The sequence below is a fragment of the Strongylocentrotus purpuratus genome, unplaced genomic scaffold (genome assembly GCF_000002235.5).
Source record: "Strongylocentrotus purpuratus isolate Spur 01 unplaced genomic scaffold, Spur_5.0 spur5_contig_842, whole genome shotgun sequence".
NCBI lineage: Eukaryota > Metazoa > Echinodermata > Echinoidea > Camarodonta > Strongylocentrotidae > Strongylocentrotus > Strongylocentrotus purpuratus.
In genome coordinates, this window is record NW_022145549.1 from 1,639,559 (window position 1) to 1,665,687 (window position 26,129).

The 26,129-nt window shown below is 35.8% G+C and overlaps 1 protein-coding gene across 2 annotated transcripts in view; it reads left to right on the top strand.

Annotated features, from left to right (window-relative positions):
- The window catches only part of LOC100889209 (potassium voltage-gated channel subfamily KQT member 1), a 42,575-nt gene that overhangs the window by 7,860 nt on the left and 8,586 nt on the right, over positions 1-26,129 (top strand). For both annotated transcript variants that reach the window (XM_030989758.1, XM_030989765.1), the window contains exons 2-6: positions 10,093-10,171; positions 15,220-15,316; positions 15,732-15,872; positions 17,764-17,874; positions 25,770-25,865. In XM_030989758.1, the coding sequence (XP_030845618.1) occupies positions 10,093-10,171; positions 15,220-15,316; positions 15,732-15,872; positions 17,764-17,874; positions 25,770-25,865 (524 nt within the window). The remainder of the gene's footprint in view (positions 1-10,092; positions 10,172-15,219; positions 15,317-15,731; positions 15,873-17,763; positions 17,875-25,769; positions 25,866-26,129) is intronic.

Consider the following 26,129-nt stretch of genomic DNA (forward strand, 5'->3'; position numbering starts at 1 on the left):
GTGATTTACACAAGTTGCATATGGTTTATGGATTTAAGAACGAGATAAGAAGTGTTTGTGTGCTTTAGCCCGCCTCTTCAAGCCACATCATCTTGATCTGAGCTCATGACTTGATGCACATCACATCCTGAATGACACATGAAGGTCAAGAAGGCAAGAACTTGAAATGAAAACATGAATTCCAATTTGTTTTCTTAGCTCCTCGTTTCCTACAGCTATCACTCAATGTGTCATCAGAGACATAAGAACAACATTACTGACATAGCATCGGTCGAGAGCTAAAAGGGTATTATATAGAATCCTTTGAGTTTACTCCCTTCGTGCTTTGAACAGAAAATGTAGTCTGCATAGAGCATGAATGACATTAATTATGTGCAAAATGCTATACAGTTAGCAACTAAATTATTCATTCCCCTTGTAAATGCGATTCCCTTTTTCTTTTTTTTCATTTTTTTTTTTTGGGGGGGGGGGGGGCGGCTTGTTTTTCTTAACTAAAAAATGATAGGTGGATTGGTTGAATTAGGGCCTTTGTTGACTACTTTTAGATGTAAGGTTTAATATGTCCTATTCTAAAGAACGTAAACTTAGGCCAAATCAATTTTTACTTAAATATTTGTTACAAAACTTGGTAAGGGTATAAAGATTTCTGTACAAAATATTATGTGTTAGCTCTTCTGATCCAGAGCCGAAATATCATCTACTGAGATCCAGTAGGGTTTTAACTCTAGGAACAAAATATGTCTTAATGCCCTTTTGACTCTTGACAGATGATATCCTGTCTCTCACCATGTGATGGTTTTCATCACATGCCTGGTAGAAGGACCTTCAGGGATATGAAAGGAGTGAACTTGTCAGTCTCAGTTAGTAGTTGAAATGAACAATGTCTTGCATCTCACCTTCAAACGCTAGACGTTAATTACACGTTGGTAGTAGTTGATGTCATAGTATCTGCTTTAAGTTAGGACTTTAACTCAAATACTCTATCACAAATATGACTGAATCAGATATGAAATGTGTCCCAAAGGAGCAAACTTCAAAATGTATGCAACCCCATTTGTTTCCTTAATGATGAACTAGGCATTTTTATTCAGAACATAGAGTAGAACTTATACCAGAAGATCTTTGATGGTTGTGATGCGCATTGCACCAAAAGGGTTATACAGCCACATTAATGCTTTCAATCCATTATCTACAGTTTGGTATCTCTGGTACTAAGAAATGGTGTTGATACAACGCAGATCGTAAGGAGAACATTAAGAGCAATGGTTAAAGTGATTCTTTCCTTTTAATGACCACTTATGATAGACACTTGACATTATCACAGTCTTTGCATTTGTCATTGCATTTTCTGCTAAAAGTTTCAGTATTGTTTCCTTTCAGAAATCCACTCTAGGGCCATTGAAATAGTTTAGTGTTGCCAACAGTATCCCCCCATTAATTTGATATTAGACTGTTTGGAGCGAGATTGGTATTTACTCATATACTTTAAACAGAGTTAATGCTCGTACGACTCCTAACTCGCTATCTTTCAACGTTCCTTGAAAACCTTTCTCTTTAATAGTTGAATTTATATATTTTGTGTACGTAATTTTATTGTTTGCTATCAATGTCAATTAAGTAATGTAATGTTGTAAAGCGCTGTGATACACATGTATGTCTGTAAGAGCGCTATATAAATGCCAATATTATTATTATTATTAACATACAATATAAAGGTGATTGTAAGGATCAAGCATAGCAACACTGTAAAACCATCAACCTTTTGTGCATGAAATATCTGCAAATTTGATGAGTGTTTCACATTCCCAACAGTTTCATGCCATGAAATGATTGACTCACAAATGACTTTGTGAAAGTTTCCTGTTTTTCAGTAAATGTTATCAACACTGCCATAGACTTAATTTGGCCAGCCATTTCAATCAGGTTTCATATCTGTATGTAGATAATGCCTGGACTATCCTGTCAGACTTTTACATGTCTGTTCCATAAATCTTGATAGCTGAGTATTTCTAAATCTATACGGCATTAAAACATGACTGTTTACAGTTTGGTGTATCTAAGTGGAAGTTTTAGGTGGCTCCTTACATTACCTCCTGCTTCATAATAATCACAAAGATGTGACCATAAATCATGCAGAAAGGGAAGAGGAAATGGGTTCATGAAACATGACAATTATAGGGATGAAGAAATCTCAAATTATTTCATTTGTAAATTCTCTACATTAATTTGAGAGTACAATGTTTTGGTTATGCCTTACTATCAGTTTAACATTGAACATGATTTTCCACTCATTTTATGCTCTTTCTATCACTTTTCTGCCTCTTTGACCCCAAAATTAATTAACCATAATTGATATGATTACTTTTGTTGCTTTCATATCATTTCTTCTATTTCCCCCTTTCTTTATGTGAGGCACTGCTGCTTTCCCTTGCTTGTCTTGTACTTTAAAGATGATTTCATTACTTCACTATTATCATCATCATAAATTGAAAATACAGATTATCTGTATTTCTGTATGTTTGTATATGATTGTAAACCACTGACTAGTGAAGACAAAGCTACCCTATAGTAATTACCTTTAAGAAATCAATTTTCTTTTGGCTATCCTTGGCAATAGTCGGTGGTACTTGGTACTCGGTAGGATTCCTTCAAAAGATGCCATAAAGGTGTCTATATATTATTTAATTTGTATCTATACTTTTTTGTTTGTGTTTAGCTTTTCCTAGAAATTGATTAAATCCACAACAGAAGTAAAAAGAAATAAAAGAAACAAAAAGAAAGTAATCATGATCTGATAACAGTTTTTGTTGATTGATTATCCAATCTTGAGTGTTATAACCTTCAATAATACTTATCATTTCATTTGTTTTGTGGCTTAGATAGTCATGTAATAACCATCCTATATATTACTATCTAGTACATATTAGACATAATATATGTTACCAAATACTGACATGCAGTGTAAGTCATCATGCATTCCAGTAAACACACAATCACAATTACTTCTCAATAATCAACTCAATCAACTTAAGGTTCTTTCAATAGCATTAAGAAATACACAAACACAATAGGGTATTGAAACTACCCTGGAGTGGATTTTTCAAAGTATTTGAGATCGTGTTAAATGTGCATCTTTATCAATTTATTTTCCATCATACAGATATCATCGTCACTTCAAGACTAAACTTTAATGAAATTTCAGAACTTATGCAAGGGTCTTAAGCTTGAATTGAGATGCTTGTCTCTAGTTAGCCTTAACCTAACAACGGATTAATTCAATTGATATCACTTAGCAGTTCATTCTGGCAGAAAAGCACCATCATTGCCATAATGAATTACCAGTGAAGTGGGCCTTACGCTTCACACATTGGTAGTAATGAAGTTATGTTCACTTCAATGGTAGTGGATCGATCACCAAGCTCAAGAGCATGGTATATGTGATGGAGATGTGTTGTATAAGTAATGCAGTGGTAATGGTTTATTGAAAAATTCATTTATGACCAACTAGCAAAATTGTAGAATTAGTACAAAGTAAATTACATAATGTTTACATATACAATCTGAACTGGAAGATTGGGTTCATGCCGGCAGAAAAGAATGATACATCAAGTTAGAGGCGTGATGATAACATTGTATGAATTGATAAGTATTGGTTTAGAAGAATAAACATATGAAAGATGAATTGATAATCTATGGAAAATATAAGGAACGATTGCAGTGAGGAAGGAATTACATTGTACTTCAGACATACTGTCTAAGAACAATTTCAGAAGAGAGAAAATAGCTAGAGGATCTCTTGGAGGTGAATTATAATGAGAAAAGGAGGCAGATAGAGGGGTAGAAAGAGTGCATGGGAAAGAGAGATAGAGAGAGGGAAGAAGCTACATGGTTGGATGAAAGATTAGATGACAGTAATTGAATAAAATGTCTATTCTATGGTAATACTTTTGAAAATGTATAGCTTCATAACAATGCTATGTTTAAAATTCATAACTCAGTTGTGGTTCTAGAGTAACCCTTCAGAGCTACTAGACTATAGTACCAAAAAAATCATGTAGTTTTTGCTTAAATTAATCCAGGTTCAAGAGTAAAAGACCCTTTGCCTGTGACAGTGCTACACACTAACTTTTTGGACAGGGGTCTGGATTGCCCTTTTGACAGTCTGCATGTATGTGCCCTATGTATAACAATGCCAATGTGTTGGGGTCTGGACTTAGATTAGTGGCAACCTGGGGTGTGTTTCACAAAGACTATAAGATCTACTTTAAGTTGGACTTAACTATGGTAGGACTTTCATGCCACTGTTTGCTCTCATCATTTACTGGCACTGGTCTCTCAAGGGACGTACAAATCATGGTCACAAATCTACAGAATTTACATTTGTTGATAATTTATTTTCAGAGGAAAAAATATTATCTAAAGATCATAATAGTGAGAGCAACCAGTGGCATGAATGGACTGCCATATATAGTTAAGTCCTACTTAAAGTCGATCTTAGTCTTTGTGAAACACTCCCCTGGTACATGTTGGTGTTGAGCCCCTGCCTATGGCAACCGTTGTTGTTCTTGCATTCAGCCTATATGGGAATAAGATAATTCAGTAGTCTATGGAACAATTCTTAATACATTGCTATCAGTACCTTCCATGTGACAAACATTCACAATGTTGTATGTTACACGATGCTATCAGTACCTTCCATGTGACAAACATTCACAATGTTGTATGTTACACGATGCTATCAGTACCTTCCATGTGACAAACATTCACAATGTTATATGTTACACGTTGCTATCAGTACCTTCCATGTGACAAACATTCACAATGTTGTATGTTACACGATGCTATCAGTACCTTCCATGTGACAAACATTCACAATGTTGTATGTTACACGTTGCTATCAGTACCTTCCATGTGACAAACATTCACAATGTTGTATGTTACACGTTGCTATCAGTACCTTCCATGTGACAAACATTCACAATGTTGTATGTTACACGATGCTATCAGTACCTTCCATGTGACAAACATTCACAATGTTGTATGTTACACGTTGCTATCAGTACCTTCCATGTGACAAACATTCACAATGTTGTATGTTACACGTTGCTATCAGGACCTTCCATGTGACAAACATTCACAATGTTGTATGTTACACGTTGCTATCAGTACCTTCCATGTGACAAACATTCACAATGTTGTATGTTACACGTTGCTATCAGTACCTTCCATGTGACAAACATTCACAATGTTGTATGTTACACGATGCTATCAGTACCTTCCATGTGACAAACATTCACAATGTTGTATGTTACACGTTGCTATCAGTACCTTCCATGTGACAAACATTCACAATGTTGTATGTTACACGTTGCTATCAGTACCTTCCATGTGACAAACATTCACAATGTTGTATGTTACACGATAGCAACTACATTTGAAAAACCAACCTAAGGCAAACCAGCCCTGTGTGAAATGCACCCACATCACATAGATGTATTATATAAGCCGAACATGATTTCTATGCTACATACAATTGGGTATTGCTCTTAATTTTTTTTTTAAATAGTTGCGCTCTTGTTGTGTATTCACCCTTTACTTTTTAAGCAAGGAATACAAAGATGTTTTCTAGACCAAAGTTGTCTACCACTAGCTATCTTCTGGGATGAGATATTTACCAACATCAGGAAAGGTTTAAGAATGTAAGTTAGTAAAGGTCATGCAGTTGCATTGAAACAGAAACTGTCTAGAAACAATTTTAGAAAGGAAACTAAATTTAAGTTGCTATGTTAATTTAGAAACTTATTAATGTTGGACCTCGGTCTCACCAGCAAGACCTACAACAGAGTAAGCATCAAATACATTGCTCCCAGTGGAAAAAGTGGTTTGGATTTGGTCTTGAGTCGGTTTGGTAGAGTGACTGAGATATGATGGTGGTAGCACCCGTCAATATACTTGCTAAGCAAATAGGTGCTACATTTAATGTACATGGGAAATATTTGCTTATTATATATATATATATATATATATATACCTACTCATATGCAATTAGGAGCTGTTCATATTTTGGTACCCCTTCTCTCTCTCTCTCTCTCTCTCTCTCTCCCTCTCTCATCTTTACCCCCTCTCTCGTGCTCTCTCTCTCTCTCTCTCTCTATCTCAATTTCCCTGTCTCTATTTCTCTCTCTTTATCAATATACTTATCTATCTCTTTATCTCTCTTAAAATCTTCTCTCTTCTTTCACTGTCTTTATGTTTTTCTATATTTCTCTCACCCTCTATCCAACTTATTTCCTATTTGTGCAAAAAAGAAATGATGGGTGGATCGTAAAGTGTGCTGATTACTTTCTCTGCATGGCTAGTTAAGCGAGGCATTGGCTTGATTATCTTTCCGTGTCGTGTGTATATATGCTCGGCCGGCAAAGCGGGGAACTGTCATCTTGCGCTCTCATTTGAAGAGCAAGGGGAGAAATGGTGGAATTGGAGGCTGTGAAAGGTTATGCTTGAAATGGAGGAAAGGCTCATTAAAGATAAAGTTGAGTACTGGTCAATTACAGACACTGCATGGAAGCAATTCAGAAGGGTTGATAATTGAGTACATAAGACCATTATGCATACTGTGATGTCTTGGAATGAAAATTGAAAGAATTTCACTCTGTCTTGCTTTACATCACATGCACTGTACAGAGTACTTCATAATTTAGGATTTCCGTTAAAAAAAAGACCAAAATTCAGCTAGTTCTTGCAATAGTATTCAAATGTGAAGGCATTTTAAGGGCAGTTAGTTTCAGCGGACATATCTTTTGTGGTTCCTTTCAAACTAACATACAAAGAGGGAGAAAGTTGACAAGTTTTTGTCCTCCTCACGAGAACTCACCTGTCTCATGGAAAAGAAAGGAAGAAGGCAGACGAGAAAAGAGGGTTCAATAATCAGGATTCGTGGGGAAAGCCTTAATTGAAAGTAGAGCTCATCAATTACTGGACTGTGTAATTAGGGCTGGAAGAAGGGTGTAGGAACTCGTGCCTTTTCTTGTTTTCTCCATAATAAATGGAAGGCTCCTCCCTTCACACTTTCATGTTTTTGGGGGAGAGGCTCGTTCACATTGACCATGGTAATCCATTGCGTTGTGTGTTTGTGTGTTTGTGTTTGTACTGAATAGGAAGTGGGAATGACAACAGTAGTTGTGCACAAGAGTGGTCCTACATGTACTCACAGTGGTTTAATGGGGCCTATGTGAACATGCCTGTAATAGGCACCTAACATGTGAGAGAAGAAATAAGTGAGGCAATAGAGAGAAGGATTATGAGGGTTTGGGCACTATCATCTTCTTTTCCCACTTTGTTCCCCTTTCCCTATTCTTTCGTAATTTTTGTTCATTTTTATAAGTCATTCTTTTTTCTTTCTTTTTGAAGGGGGAATGCCCTGTGCCCCACCTAACTATTACTTACCCACTGATGCCTTAGCTCAACTATGGAATAATCAATAGCAAAAAGATGTCTTGTGATTAGTTATTTAAAGGGAAAGTCCACCCCCAAAATAAGTTTGTTTCGATAGAGGCAGAATAATAAGAAAATCAGGTGAGTGAAAGTTTGAGCAAATTCTGAATGAAAATAAGAAAGTTATGAATTATTGAAGTTGTGATCAATCAAATACAAATTGGCAACTCTGTGACTTATTATACGAGCTCTCCTTCATTTGCTTTGTGCATAATATTCCATAAAATCATGTTTTCTTCGTTATTGATGACGGAATATAAATTTGTTCCTTGCAGGGGGAGTATAGAAACATATTTGCAATTATTATATTTAGGGTGCATGTATGGTTGAAATTTTTCTTGAGGGAAAATGAAAATTTTAGATTTTTTTAGTACTGAGCAAATGGAAGTTGAGCTCGCATGATACGTCATAGAGTTGCCAATTTGTGATTGATTGATCACAACTTCAAAAATCCTAACTTCCTTATTTTTAATCGGAATTTGCTCAAACTTTCACTGACTTGTTTCTCTCATTTTTCTACTCCTATTAAAACTAACTTAATTTCAGGGTGGACTTCCCCTTTAAATATGTGAATTGTGGCTTTCATAACCTTCTTTTCATGTTTTTTTTTACCCCCTCTCTTCTCTTTCTCTCCTTTGTCTTTTACTCACCAACCTTTTTTTGTTGTTGTTGGGGGGGGGGGGTGTCTTTTGCTCTGACCAATAGCTACCCCACTGTTGCTGTAGCTCAACTATGGAAGAATCAACTGGAAAAAGTTATGTTGTGATCAGTTGTTTGGAGAAGATAATCTGTGTCGGTTGTATTTGTTATCATCTTCTTTTCTTGTTGCCTTCCCCTCTTCCTTTCTTTCTCTCCTTCACATTTGTTTACTACTCATGTTTTCCAAGGGAGGGGGGGGGGTATCCCCTGCTCCCACAAATAGTTATGCTATTGATGCTGTAGCTCAACAATGCAAGTGTCCCCCCCCCCCCCCCCCCCAAAAAAAGGGTCTTTCTCTTCTTTTCTCCTTCATCTTTTACCACGATTCATGCTCTAGCTCTACTGTCAAAGTATTGCCAGGGATAACGGTGGTACTGTTGATGTGACTGATAGTGGTGTGATTAGCAAATAGGTTAATGATCAACTTTGGAATGTCTTTCATAATTTATGTGTCTCCGTAACCTGTGATCGTGATTTCTAGCTCGATTTGTCTTGTCCAATTTGTTTAATTTATGTATTTGTCTGTTGGTCTATAAGAACTGACCAGCAGCACAGGCTGAATGGGGCACTTTACAACTAGAATAATGCAACATAAAGAAAGTGAGATAGAGAGAGAGAGAGAGAGAGAGACAGACAGAGAGACAGAGAAAGAGAGAGAGAGAGAGAGAGAGAGAGAGAGAGATAGAGAGAAAGAAGGGGGGGGGGGGAGAAGGTGGAGAAAATGCATTTAAAAAATTCCATTTATATTTACATTTACAAGCGTAAGGACTGGAACCAAAGAGAGTTAGCGGGAGAGTCCAAATTAATTCTGTTCTGTGTTTTTTCATCAATTAATCCCCTTCTTGCTCCTAACAGATAAATCATGTTTGTATTTACTCTCTTCTGTCACCACATTTCTTTTTGTAACCCAGCTTCCAAGAGACATTTTCAGTTGTACAATTTTGATAAATGTTGAAGAGGAAGATATACACACTATAATATGAATAAACATTGCAACGCATAAGCCAGTCATTATAGTAGAAGAAAGGTAGAATTTCTTAGTCAATGAAGCTCACACTTTTAAACAGTACAGATATTTGGTGGATTGTTTTTATCTAGAGAGGTTAGATTCTATTTTTTTCAATATTTTTTGGGGTATCGTCGTATAAAAAATTAACAGCAACGCAGGCTGAAAGTGTCCATTGACAAAGAAGTAATACAATATACCTGTACAATGGCATGTTATCAATAATATTATAAACATATAATGTACAATAAAGTATAATGCAATATAGTATAAACAAGACACATCATGGAAAGAACCATGTGATATCAAAGAGATAGGTAGAGAGTGATAATAGTAAACCAAGGAGAGGGAAAACAGAAGTGGAGAGGGGGATTTCTCTTGTCTCACAGAATCATAACTTTTCTAATTAACTTTTGAAATTAATGTCCCAAGTTTTTAAACCTTAAAGAGAAGGTTGAGTTCTAGGGAGAGGTATAAATAATTTTGATGACTCCAGAGCCTTGCAGTACACACCTATATGCTACATGCTCAATCCTTTCTGATCGATTCCACAATGTTTCTTTCACAATGCAATCGCATAACCAGAACTCAACTTTATCTTTAAAGAGGTATTGTCTGTTTAGAGCAAAAAAGGATTTTAACTCTGAGTAAAAGTACAGAGTTTAATATTCTTCTGGCTGTCAACAGAGGGATTACATTCGTTCACTCCTTCTTTTATTTTGTTAAATTGCAAGGGTATTCTTGCTTCCCTTGTTTTGTATTGGAATTTGATTTTTTTTTTTTTTTGTATAATTATTTTATTTAATGAAGTGGGTTAAATGATACATGTACCTATTAAAAGCACATAATTGATTTTGCATTAATTCTGTTCTGTATTTATTTTCCCTTTTTAGATCTTATTGTAGTCATATCTTCTACTGCCGTAATGTGCTTTGGATCAGAAGGTCAAGTATTTGCTGCATCAGCAATCAGGTAGGTCAGAGGTTAAAGGTCGAAATGTAAGTTTCATGCATGGTCTGAGTATTGCAATGTCTGTTGGAAGCCAGAAGGGAGGTAACGCTGTGTAAACGATAAGATGTAATATATGCACATCTTGTCTCAAACAAATGAAAAAGAGGTGGTTGAAAAGGTATTTAAAGAAACGTGTAAAGACAGTTTTGAAACCCTGGTCATTTTATCTGTAATTTCAATGAAACTTCAGTGTAAAGTTCTTTAATGTAGAGGCCTTTAAACCAAGGCAAGAGTTTCTAAATACACAGCAATACCTTATCAGTATGTGACCTATGGCAGTTGTAATACATCATAGTGATTTATAGTCTGAAATGGCAGACTAGAACAGCCCAATTAAGATGATTCATTGGTTGAATAGCCTCAATGCTCCTTCTGTAGTCTTTGTATGCAGGCAGTATGTAATTTACTGTCGTAGGTCAGAAAAAGAATGGATCGTCTGCAATGCAACAGGTCTATAAACGACATAACCAGTATGCTTCTAACACTTTTACAGCTTAATAAGTTTGATGCAAGTTTTACATCATATTTGCTATTCTTTTTGTGCATTATGTATAAATCTGGTAACAGTTTCTTCTTTCCCCTTTCACTATCTCTTCATCTTTCTATACTTCTTCTATTTCCACTCACTCAAAGTAATGTGCATGCACCCTTTCACTCAACTATCTACTTCTACTCTTTCTAGTTTCTTTATTTCAACTTCTAATATAACGTTATATATATCCTATACTATTTTCACTTCTACTAGTTTCAGTTTCTAGTATTTTCCAATTTGCTGTTTCTAATTGTTCTCTATCTACTTGTACTATTTCCACTTTTTCTGTTTCTACTTCTAACAATCATTTTGTTTGTTGTAACTGTTTCTATTTCTATTTCCACTTTTTCACTTCTACTATTTCCACCTTTTCCCTTGTACTATTTCCGCTTCTAATATTTTCAAGTTGATAAATGTTACTTCTACCTTTTCTTCTTCTGGTACTTCCACTTTTTGCTTCTACTTCTACTTCTTCTACTTCTAATTTGTTGACTGTTGCTATTTCTAGTCCTACCCTTTTCACTTTAAGATCATTTTTATTCCTACTTCATGATTGTACTATGTTTCATTTAGTTGCTATTCTATAATTTTTTACTTATATTTACAGATTCTTATTTATCATGAATGACTGACTTGTCATATATGCTGTTTGGCAATCCTTTTGTGTATGCAGTCTGAAATGTCAGACTAACCTTCCACATAATTGTATCCTGATTGATCCTAACCTAGTTGTCCAACCATGTAGATTCACCCCCGCATTCAGACTACTGCAATTACGGGGACCTTACCTTTTTTTCTAGTCTGAATACCGGTATCATATAAAGAAAAACATATAATAAAACGTTTTATAGCATGTTTGCTTTTAAATGCTGCTTGTAAGTGTTGGCTTGCATGGTGATGTAGATATACAGTAGGCTTGCAGGTGCACCATGTGAGAGAGAGAGAGAGAGAGAGAGAGAGAGAGAGAGAGAGAGATTGAGGAGTCTTGAAAAGGACTCTGACTCGGTAATCTGTCTTGGGGGTGTGTAGTCCTGAAAAGGACTGTTTGTTATCTTTCTTAGCTTATAGTTCTAAGGAGAACTATAGCGCTTGGAGAGGATGAGTGGCTTGACGTTTCGAACAGGTTGACTATCCGTCGTCAGGAGTGTACATGGTGCACCCGCAAGCCTACTGTATATTTTTGCTTTTGTTTCAAACAAAAACTCAGTAAAGAATCAGGCTCTTGTTTTAGTCATAACGTCTTTTTGTGCGGTAAAACTGGGCGGGTTTCTTGTGAGCTCTCTCTGATGATTGGCCAGCAGTCATGTCAATTGACCTCTTTAAGACTAGTGTACGTTCCTGTACACAATGTTATATATCTGGGGGGTGTTTCATAAAGCTGTTCGTAAAGTTACGCATGGCTTTACGAATGACTTGTATATGAAGTGCCAGATAGGATGCCCAAATTTTTTTCTGAAATTTCCAATAACCTCAATTGAATTATGGCAAAAAATATACTTTGCATTAAGAATGGTTGTTATAATAAGAATGTTAATCTACATCTGCATAGTTCAACTTAATAAATAATAATCAATAATGATTGAGCATCCCATTTGGCTTTTCATATACAAGTCGTTCGTAAAGTCATGAGTAACTTTAGGAACAGCTTTATGAAACACCCCCTGGTCTTTATATCCCATTTGCTGTACATGTATAATGTATACAACGTTTCTTTATACGAGTTTCATGTTAGCGTGTGAACAGGGCATCAGTTTGGTTCCGCCCCATTGCGTATTGTCTTGCTCTCAGAAAATGTAAAAAGGAGCAATAGCTATTAACGTCAGATGCATGCCTAGATGGTGCATGAATAAATTTTCCCCAGTCATTAATTAATCTTGTACATGTATGTATAGAAAGTAGGTCACGGATATGACCTCCACTGTTTCTAATTAGGTCACTAGTAATTGTTTTATTTTACAAAGTATTGTATTAAACATGCGTTTCATTTATCCTCGAGACAATCATTTTCCCAAGTCATTAATTAATCTTGTAAATGTACATCGTATGTATAGAATGCAGTTCATAGATATGACCCCCACTGCTTCTATAGGTCATTAGTAACTGTTTTATTTGTGTTTTTTGTAATAAGTTGCTATTTTGCAAAGCCTTTGTCATGCACAAAGCAGACCTTCCAATCAGTGCCTATTGTTTTCCACAGAATTACACTTGTGGCAAATGAATAACTGTACAAAGAGGTGATGATGCAACCAAAGTCTTTAGAATTCCATCCATACAGCAGTATGAATTAATATGAAAGTACTAAAGCATAACTACATATACTGTAGTTCTACCATCTAGTACTTGCATGCTAATACGGCTACAGGGCTTCCACTGGTAGCTGAGTTACATTTTTTTTTTTGCAGTTGAAGAAAAAGAAATGTTAAAGTAGTTAGATATAATTTTAAAAAAAACTTGCAAATTTTTTGTTTTTAAAAATGTGAAATGTTACACTGCTACTTTTGCTTTACAGATATAATACCCGGCGTAATACATGTTCATAAATATAACCTTTCCATGAGTATCTTATCATTTAATAACCTCCGCCTCATTAACTTATATCTCCTAGACCGCTAGCAGCTGAAGTGTGTTGATCTTAGTGGGTCTAATGCTAACACCCCCATGTGCTTTGGTCCATTAATGATATCTACCCTGTCTTAAGGTAGACCGAGAGATGCGTTTAATTTCCCTGATGATTTACTCCCTCGATACGACTTAGCGGAAATGCACTGAAATATCTCGGCCCATTCAGACTATGGGAACTTCATGCACCACTCATAAAGAAATGTGGTATAAAGAAGCATTGTATATAGCAAGCAGGTGTACACACTTACAAACTAAGTATGGTGTAAAGAAACATGGTATGGAGAAACTAGTTTAGGATAGGTCAGTTGACATATCCCCCCATAGTAGTAAAAGTAGTAATGATATTAGTAGTAGAAGTAGTAGTAGTATCAGTTCATGCTCTCGATATGCCTCGTCTAGAAAAGTGTTTTCATGTGATACATCATTCACATGAGAAGTGGAATCAGATTCTTTATTGAGTTTTTCTTTGAAATGATGCTCAATTCTGTACTATACACAAAGTTCCATTTATATGATTTTTCATACTATAGAACAAACGTTCACATTAGGAGTAAATTTAGTTTTGAAATGATGCTCACTTTGAACTTTGTTTAAAAGATGTTCAAACTAAAAACGATATCTAGAATAGGCTTGCGGTTGCACCATGTGAGAGAAAGAGGATTGGTAAGTCCTGAAAAAGGACTCTCAATAATTTTTCTTTCTTGAGTGTGGTAGTCCTAAAAAAATATCATTACTTATTGTGGAGCTATTGTTTTGTTTTGTTTTTGTGTACAATGAATTTTGGTAGTGCGAATGGGGTCCATTGAGCTACCAGCGGAATGCATCATAAACACACAGAGATGATCATGATTACTTTATCAATAATTAAACCAGATTCATCATGAAAACTAATAATGGTTAGTAGCTAGCACACTAAGGAGAACATGGGAAAGATGGGAACATACAGCAATAATGCAGTAATGAATGATTCAGTGGTTTTCTTGATGAGATTTAAAAATAAAAATCATTACAGACTAAAAAATTATTACTGACGTGAATTAAGCAGGAGGTTGAGGGGGCGGGAAGTGATATAAAACATTGAATGTTAAATTTTCCTAATGAAGCTACTGGAACTAATATATTTTTCATAATAACTACTGCTTCTATTTCCCTTACTTTTTCTCAAGTCGTTTGGAGGTGCATACACAATTTGATATCATAAAATAATATTCACTATATGGGACAGAATTGCATTATTACTATTCTGACTACTTCTACAACAGAAAAACAACAACTACTACTACTACTACTATTACTACTATTACTACTACTTCTACTACTACTACTACTACTACTACTACTACTACTACTACTACTATTACTACTACTACTACTACTACTACTTCTACTACTACTACTACTACTACTACTACTACTACTACTATTACTTCTACTACTACTACTACTACTACTACTACTACTCTACTTCTACTACTACCACCACCACCACCACTACTACTACTACTATTACTTCTACTACTACTACTACTACTACTACTACTACTACTACTACTACTACTTCTACTACTACTACCACCGCCACCTTCATCACCACCACCACTAGTACTGCTACAGTTAATTCTTTAAGTAAGAGTACTTCTATACTACATCTATACCTCTGATAGTTTTATACTTTTATTGCTTTGTTGATTTTATTCTCAGTTATATTTTCTTTGAATATCTTTAAATGATAATGTATATTTGTAGTTTTGGTGTTATTTGTAAAGTTATAATTGATTCTTGGTGCATTTAAAATGTTTGCTTTATTCATACTGCAGATTACTCTAAATGTCCCATTTGATTGATATTTTTTCAGGGGTGTGCGTTTTCTTCAAATTCTTCGTATGTTGCACATAGACAGACAAGGAGGAACATGGAGACTTCTTGGTTCAGTAGTATTTATTCATCGGCAGGTAAGGGACTTACATCTCCTTAATGTCCATATAAGTCATGCTAAATCACCACAGGAAATTGTCATAAGGAAAATTAGTTTTAACTTGGCAAATGAAGAAAAAAATTATGTTAGATCAGCAGAGAAAAATTCCTCATAACTTTATATATGTGCAAAGAACAAAAAACAAAAACAAAAAATCATTGCACTTTTTGCAGAAACCATTTAATTATTCTCTAATGTACAATTCTCAACTGTAAAACCAGTAACCTAGCATGTTGTTCTGCAAGAAGACCTTCATAATTGAATATAATAGTGATGCAAGGATGTGAGATGCCAAATTTCATGCTTTAAAATTAATGTGTGGTGATTGTTTACACTTCTGGTGGTACAGAAATTGTTGCTATATTTTTATTTATTTTCTTTGTTTCTTTCAGGAGCTGATAACCACATTATACATTGGCTTCCTGGGGCTCATATTTACCTCTTATTTTGTATATCTTGCTGAGAAGGATCATATAGATGCTAAGGGCATTTGTCAATTTGAGACTTATGCTGATGCTCTATGGTGGGGTGTGGTAAGAAATATTATCATTTCATTAATGACTTATTGAACCCTTTGGAAAGGGTGCTATACTTTTAACCACCTTTCCATGTATTGAATTTACATTGATTAATGTCAGACATACCTATTTCCATTAATTTCAACATTCTGAATGCCATTGCTACTCCTTTCCATGTATGAATATACATTTAACAACTAAATTATCTATATCCTTACCAAGTCTTGTAATATATGTGAATAATGATTTGTCCCAATTTATGTTTGTTAAGAATGTGACAACAAAGGCCCTAATTCAGCCAGTCCACCTTTCATTCTTGAGTGACAAAAATACACAAATATATGAAATTTACAAGGATATGAATAATTTAGTTGTTAACTGTACATGTACATAAGTGCATTTTGCCATTTAGAATTGATCTCTTCCCTGGTGCCTTCAACTGATTCATTGAGGCTGTTCACACCGCAATCAGATAATGCGGTCTACCGTAGCACCCCCTTTTTTCTAGTGCGTGCTAGACCGCGTTATCTCTCGTGGACCACCCCCAAGAGGTGCTCCAGTGGCACGCCGTTTTGGCTCGCCGTGGCTCGCTGTTGGGCGGACCGAAACGACGTTGTACCTTCCAAACCGCAGAGATAGCGCGATCTAGCGCGCGCTATCTCTGCCGGTGTGAACAGCCTCACTGACTGACGGGTGTACACCCTGGGACTAATCACAAATTGATCAGAATTCTTGTTTCTCTGTTTACATGTTGAGAGCACCAGCCATCTGATCAAACAGTCTTTGAAACTGATAGATCACCGTTGTCTTGCCGTTAGGGACTCTCCATTTCCCTTTACCATCAAACATTTGTGCTTCTGCTGTTGTATATTGCTTTTCACTTTAAAGCAGTGTCGTCTCTAAGATCCATTCCCTCCCTGTTATTCTTCCCCTGTCTTTCCACTCTTCCTCCCTCTGTTTATTTTCTCTTGCACTCACTCACTCATTGTGACTCATGTTGTGCTGGGTCTTTTCTACCCATGTTTCTTGTTCTTTCTCTCTCTCTCTCTTTCCCTCCAATCCCATGAAATATATTTCACTTTTCAGCTTAGTTATACCTTTTGATATCCTTTTTTGCCCTCTTTCTATTCCTCCATATGTGTTGTCTCTCACACTGTTTTGAACTCATATCTTACCCCTTATTTGTAAAGCGCTTAGAGACATTTGTATTAAGCGCTATATAAACATTAATTATTATTATTATTGCTCTCCTTTGCCCCTCCCTCTCATATGCCATCTCTGTTTCTCACTCCTATGCTTATTTCCCACTTTCCCCCTGTCAATTGCTTTTTTCACTTCAATGCATATTTCCCCCCTTTGTACTACACTCTGTTACCCCCTCTCTCTTTCTCTATCTTTCTATTTATCCTCTGTTTCTCCATGTTTTGTGTCCCTCAGCATAAGTTATAAATATTTCATATACATTTTCCTCAGTCCCATCTTTTTCTGCCTGTCTTTCTTTCTTTTTCTTTCTTAGCATACCCCTCCCTCTCTCTTTCTCTCTCTCTCTCTCTATATATATATATCTCTCTCACCTTATTTAACTATGGCTTAGCCCACAAAGATGTTTTCTGCTCTTAAATCAATGTATACTTGTAGCAAGAACCTTGTAATACCCCTCATAGAACACCAAGTCCTGCAGTTGCAACAGAATTTGAACCTCAAACCCCTTGTCTCAGAATAAATAAATTTTGTTTGTTTTCAAAACTGGTTTACCATATCAACTATCTCTTTTGTCCTATTCTCCAAAGCCTTAATCCACTCAGGAGCCTCTCGACTTGTAGAACAGTAAGACACTAAGTCACAATGGAATCTGAATGCTAAACATTGTCTTCAAATCACTTGATTTTGTTTGTTTTTAAAACAGGTAACTGTGACAACCATTGGCTATGGAGACAAAGTGCCCAATACCTGGTTGGGCAAGATGATAGCTTCCTGTTTCTCAATATTTGCAATATCTTTCTTCGCTTTACCGGCGGTGAGTACTGTATACCTGCAATATCTTAAGCAGAGCACGGCCCTGTTTCATGGAACTTGTTATGAACGTGCTGCAATAACTGTTTTATAAGCTCCTCAAATAACTGCATTAGATTGTGAGCTGTGTTGTCATTGAAATTTGAAATTTGTTAATGATAGCAAGCTTTATGAAACAGGTATGTATCAGGTTTGTATTGTCCCAAATACCTGTGATTAAGCTATAACTTAGTATTCTTATAATTGACATTTTTGCAATGGTGATAATGAGATGACAGTACAGTTACCATGTCAGTGTGTGTATGGCAGCCACTATGGCTGTAAGAAGACAATAAATAGAGAAAGAGAGAGAGAGAGAGAGAGAGAGAGAGAGAGGGAGAGAGCTTGGGGTAATGAGAGAGAGAGAGAAAGAAGGAGAGATAGGGAGAGAGAGGGGATAATGAGAGAGAGAGGGGGGAGAGAGAGAAAGAGAAGGAGAGATAGGGAGAGAGAAGGGGATAATGAGAGAGAGAGAGGGGGAGAGAGAGAAAGAGAAGGAGTGATAGGGAGAGAGAGAGGGGGATAATGAGAGAGAGAGAGAGGGGGAGAGAGAGAAAGAGAAGGAGAGATAGGGAGAGAGAGGGGGATAATGAGAGAGAGAGAGAGAGAGGGGGGGGGGGGGGGTAATGATGATGATTGGAGGAGGAAGGGGGCATGATATGCTGCAGAATAATAAGAAACAAAAGATTGAGAAAGAAGAAAGAGGACAAGATCATGATCTATCTACGTTAGATGTGGATATACTCAGACTGGTGACTGTTCTTATTATGCTGATTAATGTTGGAGGGAAAAGATTATCCGTAGATACAAATTGTTGGTTTATTCATCCTGTAATGATTAGAATATCAACTTACATAATACCACAAGGCTGTTTTATACCATGTATCCCTTAAAGCCTATCTGCACTAGTTTGGCCAGGAGGGATTAGACCTCCCCGCATGGTCACTGACAGGTGGATATCTCATCAAATCAGCTCTCAATTAACATGGGACCATGGGGGACCAACGGTCACCGCTATATACTATATAGAGGGCGCAAGTAGCTATAAGTAGTGCAGTGGGGCTTTAAAGGGACTCAGTAACATAGTTCAGATGAGAGATTCCTAAATTCTCCCAACCTTATTATCATGATTAAATTAAATTTTAGGTGACTGTAAATCATCATATGAATTAGCTTCATATACCATTCCAAACATTTGGATTTTGAAAAAAAAATTAAGAGCCTGTTTTATGTCTTATTTTCATGGAAAAACAGTTTGGATAATTCAAAAATTGGTTGGGAGAATTTACTGTTAGAGGGAGTTATATATTGCTGCTGTCAAAGAAAACCATGAATATATTTGTGATTTGAGCATATTTCAGGATTTTGTGCATGTTAGAGGGTTAGTACAGTAGAAGGAATATGATAAGTAACATTTCATACAAAAATTAGGCAGTTTTTTCATCAACTTTCAACAATGTTACCGAATCACTTAAAGGGTTGTATGCCACGGTTTACCGTTGTGTTTTTGTTTTGTTTACTTAATGAAATCCAAGTTGGGATTCAAAGAGTACTTGCGCACAACAAAGCTACGTGTTATAACAAAGATGTAAACAAATTGAAATACAGTGTGCTTAAGTAACCTTTAAAAATAAACCTGGGGTAAACCGTAGCAGTAATCTGCAGCAAATTGTGAACAGGCCTATACGTGGCCATTATAGGTGCTTAAATTTTTTTTTTTTTGAATTGCCCTTTGCAACCGACCCAAAAATCTACGGTCGGCTTTTAAAAAATGTTTATTTTTTAAAACTGTTTTTTAGAGAAAAAAGTGTATTAGAGCATTCAAATCTGAGAAATGTCAGCCGAAAGAGGGAGAGAAAAAAGAAAAAAAAAATTTCTGACCGACCGACTGACCCATGTTTTGGCACCTAAAGGGCAAGACAACATCTTTTGTTTGTTAAGCATTATAGAAAGGTTTAAATATATTTTTCATAAATCCAAGCTTTGTGGGAAAACCACAACAGCTACAGTATACCTGATTTCCTAGAATACCAAACATAATGAATTCTCATTTGAAGCTCATTAGGGCTAATGAGGAGAGCATGTCTGTATAATTGCCACCTGTGTATAGGGACCATGCTTTCTGCTTCTCTTAGGTGGTCATTATAGAAAGGTTTAAATGCATGACAATTGACCATACTTTTCAGTAATTGAAGTCATGGGCTATAACTGTAAAAGCTCCAATCTAGTAATGCGTCACATTTCTTCCCATTAGCGCATTGTACAAGAGGTTTTGCAGGATGATGTAATGAGTTTACATTCTATCCTGATCAGTGCTAATACGAGTTGCTAGGAACTGCAAGATGAGGCGTGAAGTATGTATCCAAAAGGTACACAGATTAATGTGTTTACCTGAATCTCATTTTCTCTGCCAATTGGTAGTGTCTAGCTGCCTTCCAGTGGGAATAGTACATCAAATGATCATGATGTAAATGTAGGCCTTTCAGGTGACGCAATTATAGATAATAGTATTGATTCCAGGAATTCCTGAGTCCTTGATCCATGACATTTGAAAATACACCATTAAAAGAATCCTTGGAGTTAGTGATGAAGAACTATATAAAGAGCTCTTATTGAAATACAATCAAAGGGATGTTATTACAAAAGATAAATGCATAATGTTAGTCTGCAGTTATAGATGTTGTTTTCTGAACTCGTCTGTATTATGCGCTATACAAGAACTGAACTATTATTATTATTATTACTTAACCATCGTGCTTGTCATCAGTTGGCCTTTATTCCTTTACAAAGATTAAAGGGGAAGTCCACTCTGATGTTAAGTTGCATCTAATAAAAGCAGAACAAATAGAGAAACAAATAAGTGAAAGTTTGAGCATAAGCAGACGACATCCTGTAACTAATGAACATATTTTCAGTGTAATTATTTCTCAATTATAAGGGATTGATTGATTTTAAACATTAAAGTATTTCAGACCATTTTAAAAGGGAAGTGATGCTGATGATCATAAGTATAATATTTTGCTTAGAAATATTCAGGGCGAGGATAAATGATTGATTAAAGAAACCACCAATTTTCAGCTTCTACTAAAAGCAACTTGATATCAGGGTGGTCTTTTCTTAAAGGAAGGTGTTCCTCAATTAGTGCAGGCCTGATATTTGTTGACTAGTCCATGCCAGATAACATGCGAGTGGTGATCGAGGTTGTTCTGAGATGCAAGAATTGTTCCATATTATATACAAACTGAATCCCTAACATCAACCATGGACCAAACTCTATACCTAACTCTAATTCAATCCCTAAACCCTATCCTAAGTCTTACCATAACCCAAACACTACACCTTACCCCTAACCCTTTTACCATAAAACGCAATTACATCTATAAGCTCAATCCTATACCTTAAATGGATGGAATCAAGCTTGGCACAATCATCACCGAAGCAGACGTTGGATCACCACTGCAACATTTTCCAATACTGTTTTTTTTTCATCTGTACCTGTACCCTATACTTATCCAGAAACTCACCCTTGAATCTAATTTCAACCCTAAATTTGCACCTTCATGTAGATTAATGTCTTTAACAATCTAAGCACCTGTCATGTGAGTCAATGCCGGAGCACTGCTGAGGCGTTGATGTGATTTTCCAAAACTGCCTTTTCTCATCTATACCTTCACCAAACCTTACCCAAATCCAACCTAACACCCAAGTTCGCTCCCAACACTAAACCAACTTGTCCATCATTGACCAGTCAAATTTGGAACAATATTGTCAGATCACCCTATTGCAATATGACTGTAACAACTCAATAAGGCCTTTGATTGATCCTAAATCTATTTGGGAGATATCAGATTGCAATCCAAAGGCTCTTTGACCCCTGCAGGCTGAACATGCATGATAATAGTCTGTAATAGTGTGGAAATGAGAGTGATCTGAGTAACAATCGAAGGCCAAGCTTTGATTGATAGAGCAATCTGCCTAACTAATCACGCTAGGATGGCCCCGCCACAGGGCCACGGTGTATCGCAGCGCCCATCTTAATCACTAGTAATGAAATGGACAATGCCAAAGATCTTCACAAATTGGCAATAAAAATGGCTACCACCCTGACCTGTATTCAATGTAGTCTTCTTCCTAAGAGTTTTCATAATACTTACTTGATTTATTTTAAAATCTTATAAAGTTATAAAGTTTATGATTGTACTCCATCAATTGCAAATTGGTATTTCTGTGATCTATTTGTTTTAGCCCCTCGACCATTTGCTTTGTGTACTGATTTTTGTATATATAATAAATTTGACTCTTTTTTTTGTGAAGGAATAGATGTATTTCACAACAGGATTGCACATAAACATGCGTAAAATTATGTCCAGGTTTTATGTATGAATAATGTTTTCTTAAAAGAAAATAGAGCTGTTTAAATGGATAAGGTGCTAAAATAATTACAGGGTTGCCAATTTAGATCTCATAAAAGACTAATTCAAAAACTCATAAGCCATTCTTATTAATGCTTGCATATTTACCAAATCATCCTCATTACAGGTAATCCATCAGAACTTGAACACATGCAGAAAACTTAATCCTCAGATTTGCCTTATATATACATCCAATGTATTATATACAACTAGCCAATTCTACTATAGATCTGTGTTTCTCTTCAACTTTGTGTATATTTGCTGTTTAATCCTCCATCAGTGGAAAGCTAACACAGGGAGAATACATAAACTTTATCATTTTTTCCCTAAAATAATATTCTATACCATTTGTCTCTGTAATTGTTCACAATAAATAAATTAAAAACAAAAAATAAAATGGTAGCATCTGTGATGTTGATTATGGCAATAACGATTATAATAATAATGATAATAATAATGACGATGATGATGATTATAATAATAATGATATAAATAATAATATTATTATTATCAACAAATAACAATAATACTATTTCATCATTTCTTTCCACTCTGAATGTGTGTTTGCCTTTAAATGTCTGCATATTTGCGTTATCGTCCTCTCATTGAGGAAAGACACAGAGAGAATTTCTTAATCACCATGCCGTACCATTCCATGTGTTAGCAGAAGCTCTCTCCATAATTAATTGTGGGGAGGTTTTCAATCGTATGATGTCAGACGGAGATTGACGTCATATCTCACCACCAGAGTGATGATGTCATACCAAGCCAAGGACGGTCGGCCATTAGCGCTGCTTCCTTGCTGCTGTTATTATCGCATACAGTGAACATGTGCCTTTGCAAATACAGCATTCTGAATGAGAGCTAGAAGGGCTATCATTTACGCAGAGTTAATATCTTTCTGGCTCTTAAGTAGGGATGATGTCATATCTAGGTGGGAGGCTAGCTATTACCGCTGGGTGTTTATTGCTATTATTATAGGCGTTGTCATCCTTGTGTAAATACAGCCATCTTAGGCATTGTCTGCTAGCTGAGAGTCAGAAGGGCATTAATACAGATTCAATGCTCTTCTGACTCTCAGCAGAGGGATGACGTCATACCAAGGCAAGGAAGCCTGCATCCTGCCTTTAAAGATAAAGACCAGTTATGGTCATGTGATTGCATTGTGAAAGAAACGTGGAATCGATCAGAAAAGGTTGATCATCTAGCATATAAGTATTGGTGTGTACTGCAAGGTTCTGGAATCATCAAAATGATAAGAAATTTGGCCCAGTCTTCGTAAAGTTACAAGAACTGTACACAGAAAGATGTATATGGGACGTGCGTTTATCTCTCACAGTCCAATGGATAAACTAATTTACCAAATATATCAATTAGTAGGCGGTTTCCCGGCAAATTTGTTATTATCATGTATTAGTCAAAACATATTCTTTCACATGATTGGTAATAAAGAGCTTTCTTTACATTTTTTTTAATTGGGGCGTTTCCAATACTGGTCTTTACCTTTAAGATGGTATCATCCAAATGCAGCCATTTTCTCCAGGCCTGTTAAACAGGAGGTATATATAGAGATCTAGCTAGGGAAGGTGATGAATAACTTGTTAATGTTCTGAAGATGGTTGTTTTACCTGATTGCTAAGAAAACATGTATATGCTTGTAAACAAACAACCAGGGGATCAACAGCATTAAGTCCTCTCAAAGGGACTTGGTAATGAGGATTAATATCTTACAGAAGAGAAAATATAAATGTGGAGGAAATACATGTTGGGTACAGTAGTAGTAACCTATCAGGATAGAATCCTGTTAAAATGCCTTTATATTACAAATTACTAGAACACAATTGTGAATATACTATATGTCTTTCTGCAGTGCTCTTTACTGTTTGTGATTTTTCAACGATATTGGGTCATTTTTTGGTATAATTTTGACAAATGCAAAGCTTCACAATACATATCTATTCTTCCAAAATACATAATTAAAAAAAGGACTAGTTTACCCTTTACATGTTTTGTTCATTATGTTGCTGTTATTAAAGGTGTCATGCATTTCCTTATCTAAATATAATTTGTAACCCTTGCAGTGCTGTATGTAGTTTTTAGATGAAGCAACTAACATGAGAGAGAGAGAGAGAGTGGGGGAGGGGGGGGGGCAGAACAAAAGTGATGAGAGGAAGGGTAAGAAAGAAAGAGAAAGAGAGATGAAAAACAGACAGACTAGAAGGAGAAAAAGATACAGAGAGAGAGAGAGGGGGAGAGAGAAAGATAGAGAGATGAGAGAGAGAGAGAGAGAGAGATGTCAAGGTAAAAGAGAGACATTTAGGAGAGATATCACACGTAGTAAGCTCCTGTCTGGCACATAAGCCTAGAGGATCAAGGTATTTCTCAAGTAGCTGCTCAACTTTAATGGCCAGCTAGCCCACCCTACTCACTCGTGTTGTTAACTCTTTGACTAGTGCATTATCTTGTTCCCATAGGGGAAGTCCACTCTGATATTGAGTTGGTGTTTAAAAAGCAGAAAATGAGAGAATCAAATTAGTGAAAGTTTGAGCAAAAGCCAATTACAAATAAGCAAGTTATGAATGTTTGAAGTTGCGATCATTGAAACACAAATTGGCAATGCTGTGACGTGTCTTGCGAGCTCCTCTCCAATTTGCTCTGTACAGAAAATATCTTAACCTTTCATTTTCTTAGTTATTGATGCCGGAATAGATTTGTTTCATACCAAGATTGTATTTTTAAAAAATTGCAATAATTATATTTAGGGCGAATTTATGATTTTAAATTTTCTTAAGGGAAAATATAAATTGTTGAAGTTTTTTTTTGTCTTTAACAAAGAATAACAAGTAATGATTTGTGGTCTACTGCTCTTCGTGCTTCAATTTCACTCAAAGGTTTTGCCTAAAAAGACGACATGAGGTGTTTGGCATATTAAATACTTGACTCTCAAAGACGACTCACTTTGTAGTAGCCTGAGCCGAGTCATAAAGATTGAAGTGTTATTAATTAGCCTTCCACTCATATATCAAAGCAAGTGCAATAGTAATTATACACAAGTCATATTTCTGAGAAATAAATAAATGTAAAACTGAATATTTCAAATTGAGTGACATCTTACACCATGACTGTAAATTCATATGAACTATTGGATCTGCAAAATAATTAATTACACAATTTGACATTTTCTGTCATCGCAAATGTAGGTTAGGCTAATATCATGCTTTCATTTCAGTTTTATTCAGTCTTTAATGAAAGGTATACCATTCCATACTTTTTAAACAGAGAAAGGGGAATTAGCTTGGAAAGGTATTCTTTGATGGAGGAGAAATTTTTTGGGAAAAATATTCTGTGTGACTCCAAAGAAGAGAGGACCTGGAGACACAAGGACAATGTGATTGTGACTAATTCATCATTATACCATTCTATGTTTCTTTCTATCTTATTACTGCAGGGTATTCTAGGTTCAGGGTTTGCTTTGAAGGTACAACACAAGCAGAGGCAAAAACATTTCAGTCGTCAAATTCCTGCAGCTGCTACCCTTATTCAGGTAAGTATCATTAAGACCCAAAGTCATGAATGATGTTCAAACTTTAAACCATGGTTTGAGCTACACTTTAAGACGAGCAAAAGATGTTTCTTTATAATATTGGAATTTTGTATTTCTTTTAACAAATGCTGATTGAACAATCCTCTGTAGAAAGAAAAACGCATTCATTTAAGTTGATTGCCTTAAAAGTTGCAGAGATTATTTGAGTTAGCTATTGTTCTATCGTTTTCTATCGTATTTGTGGGTTTGATACCTGACACGTCA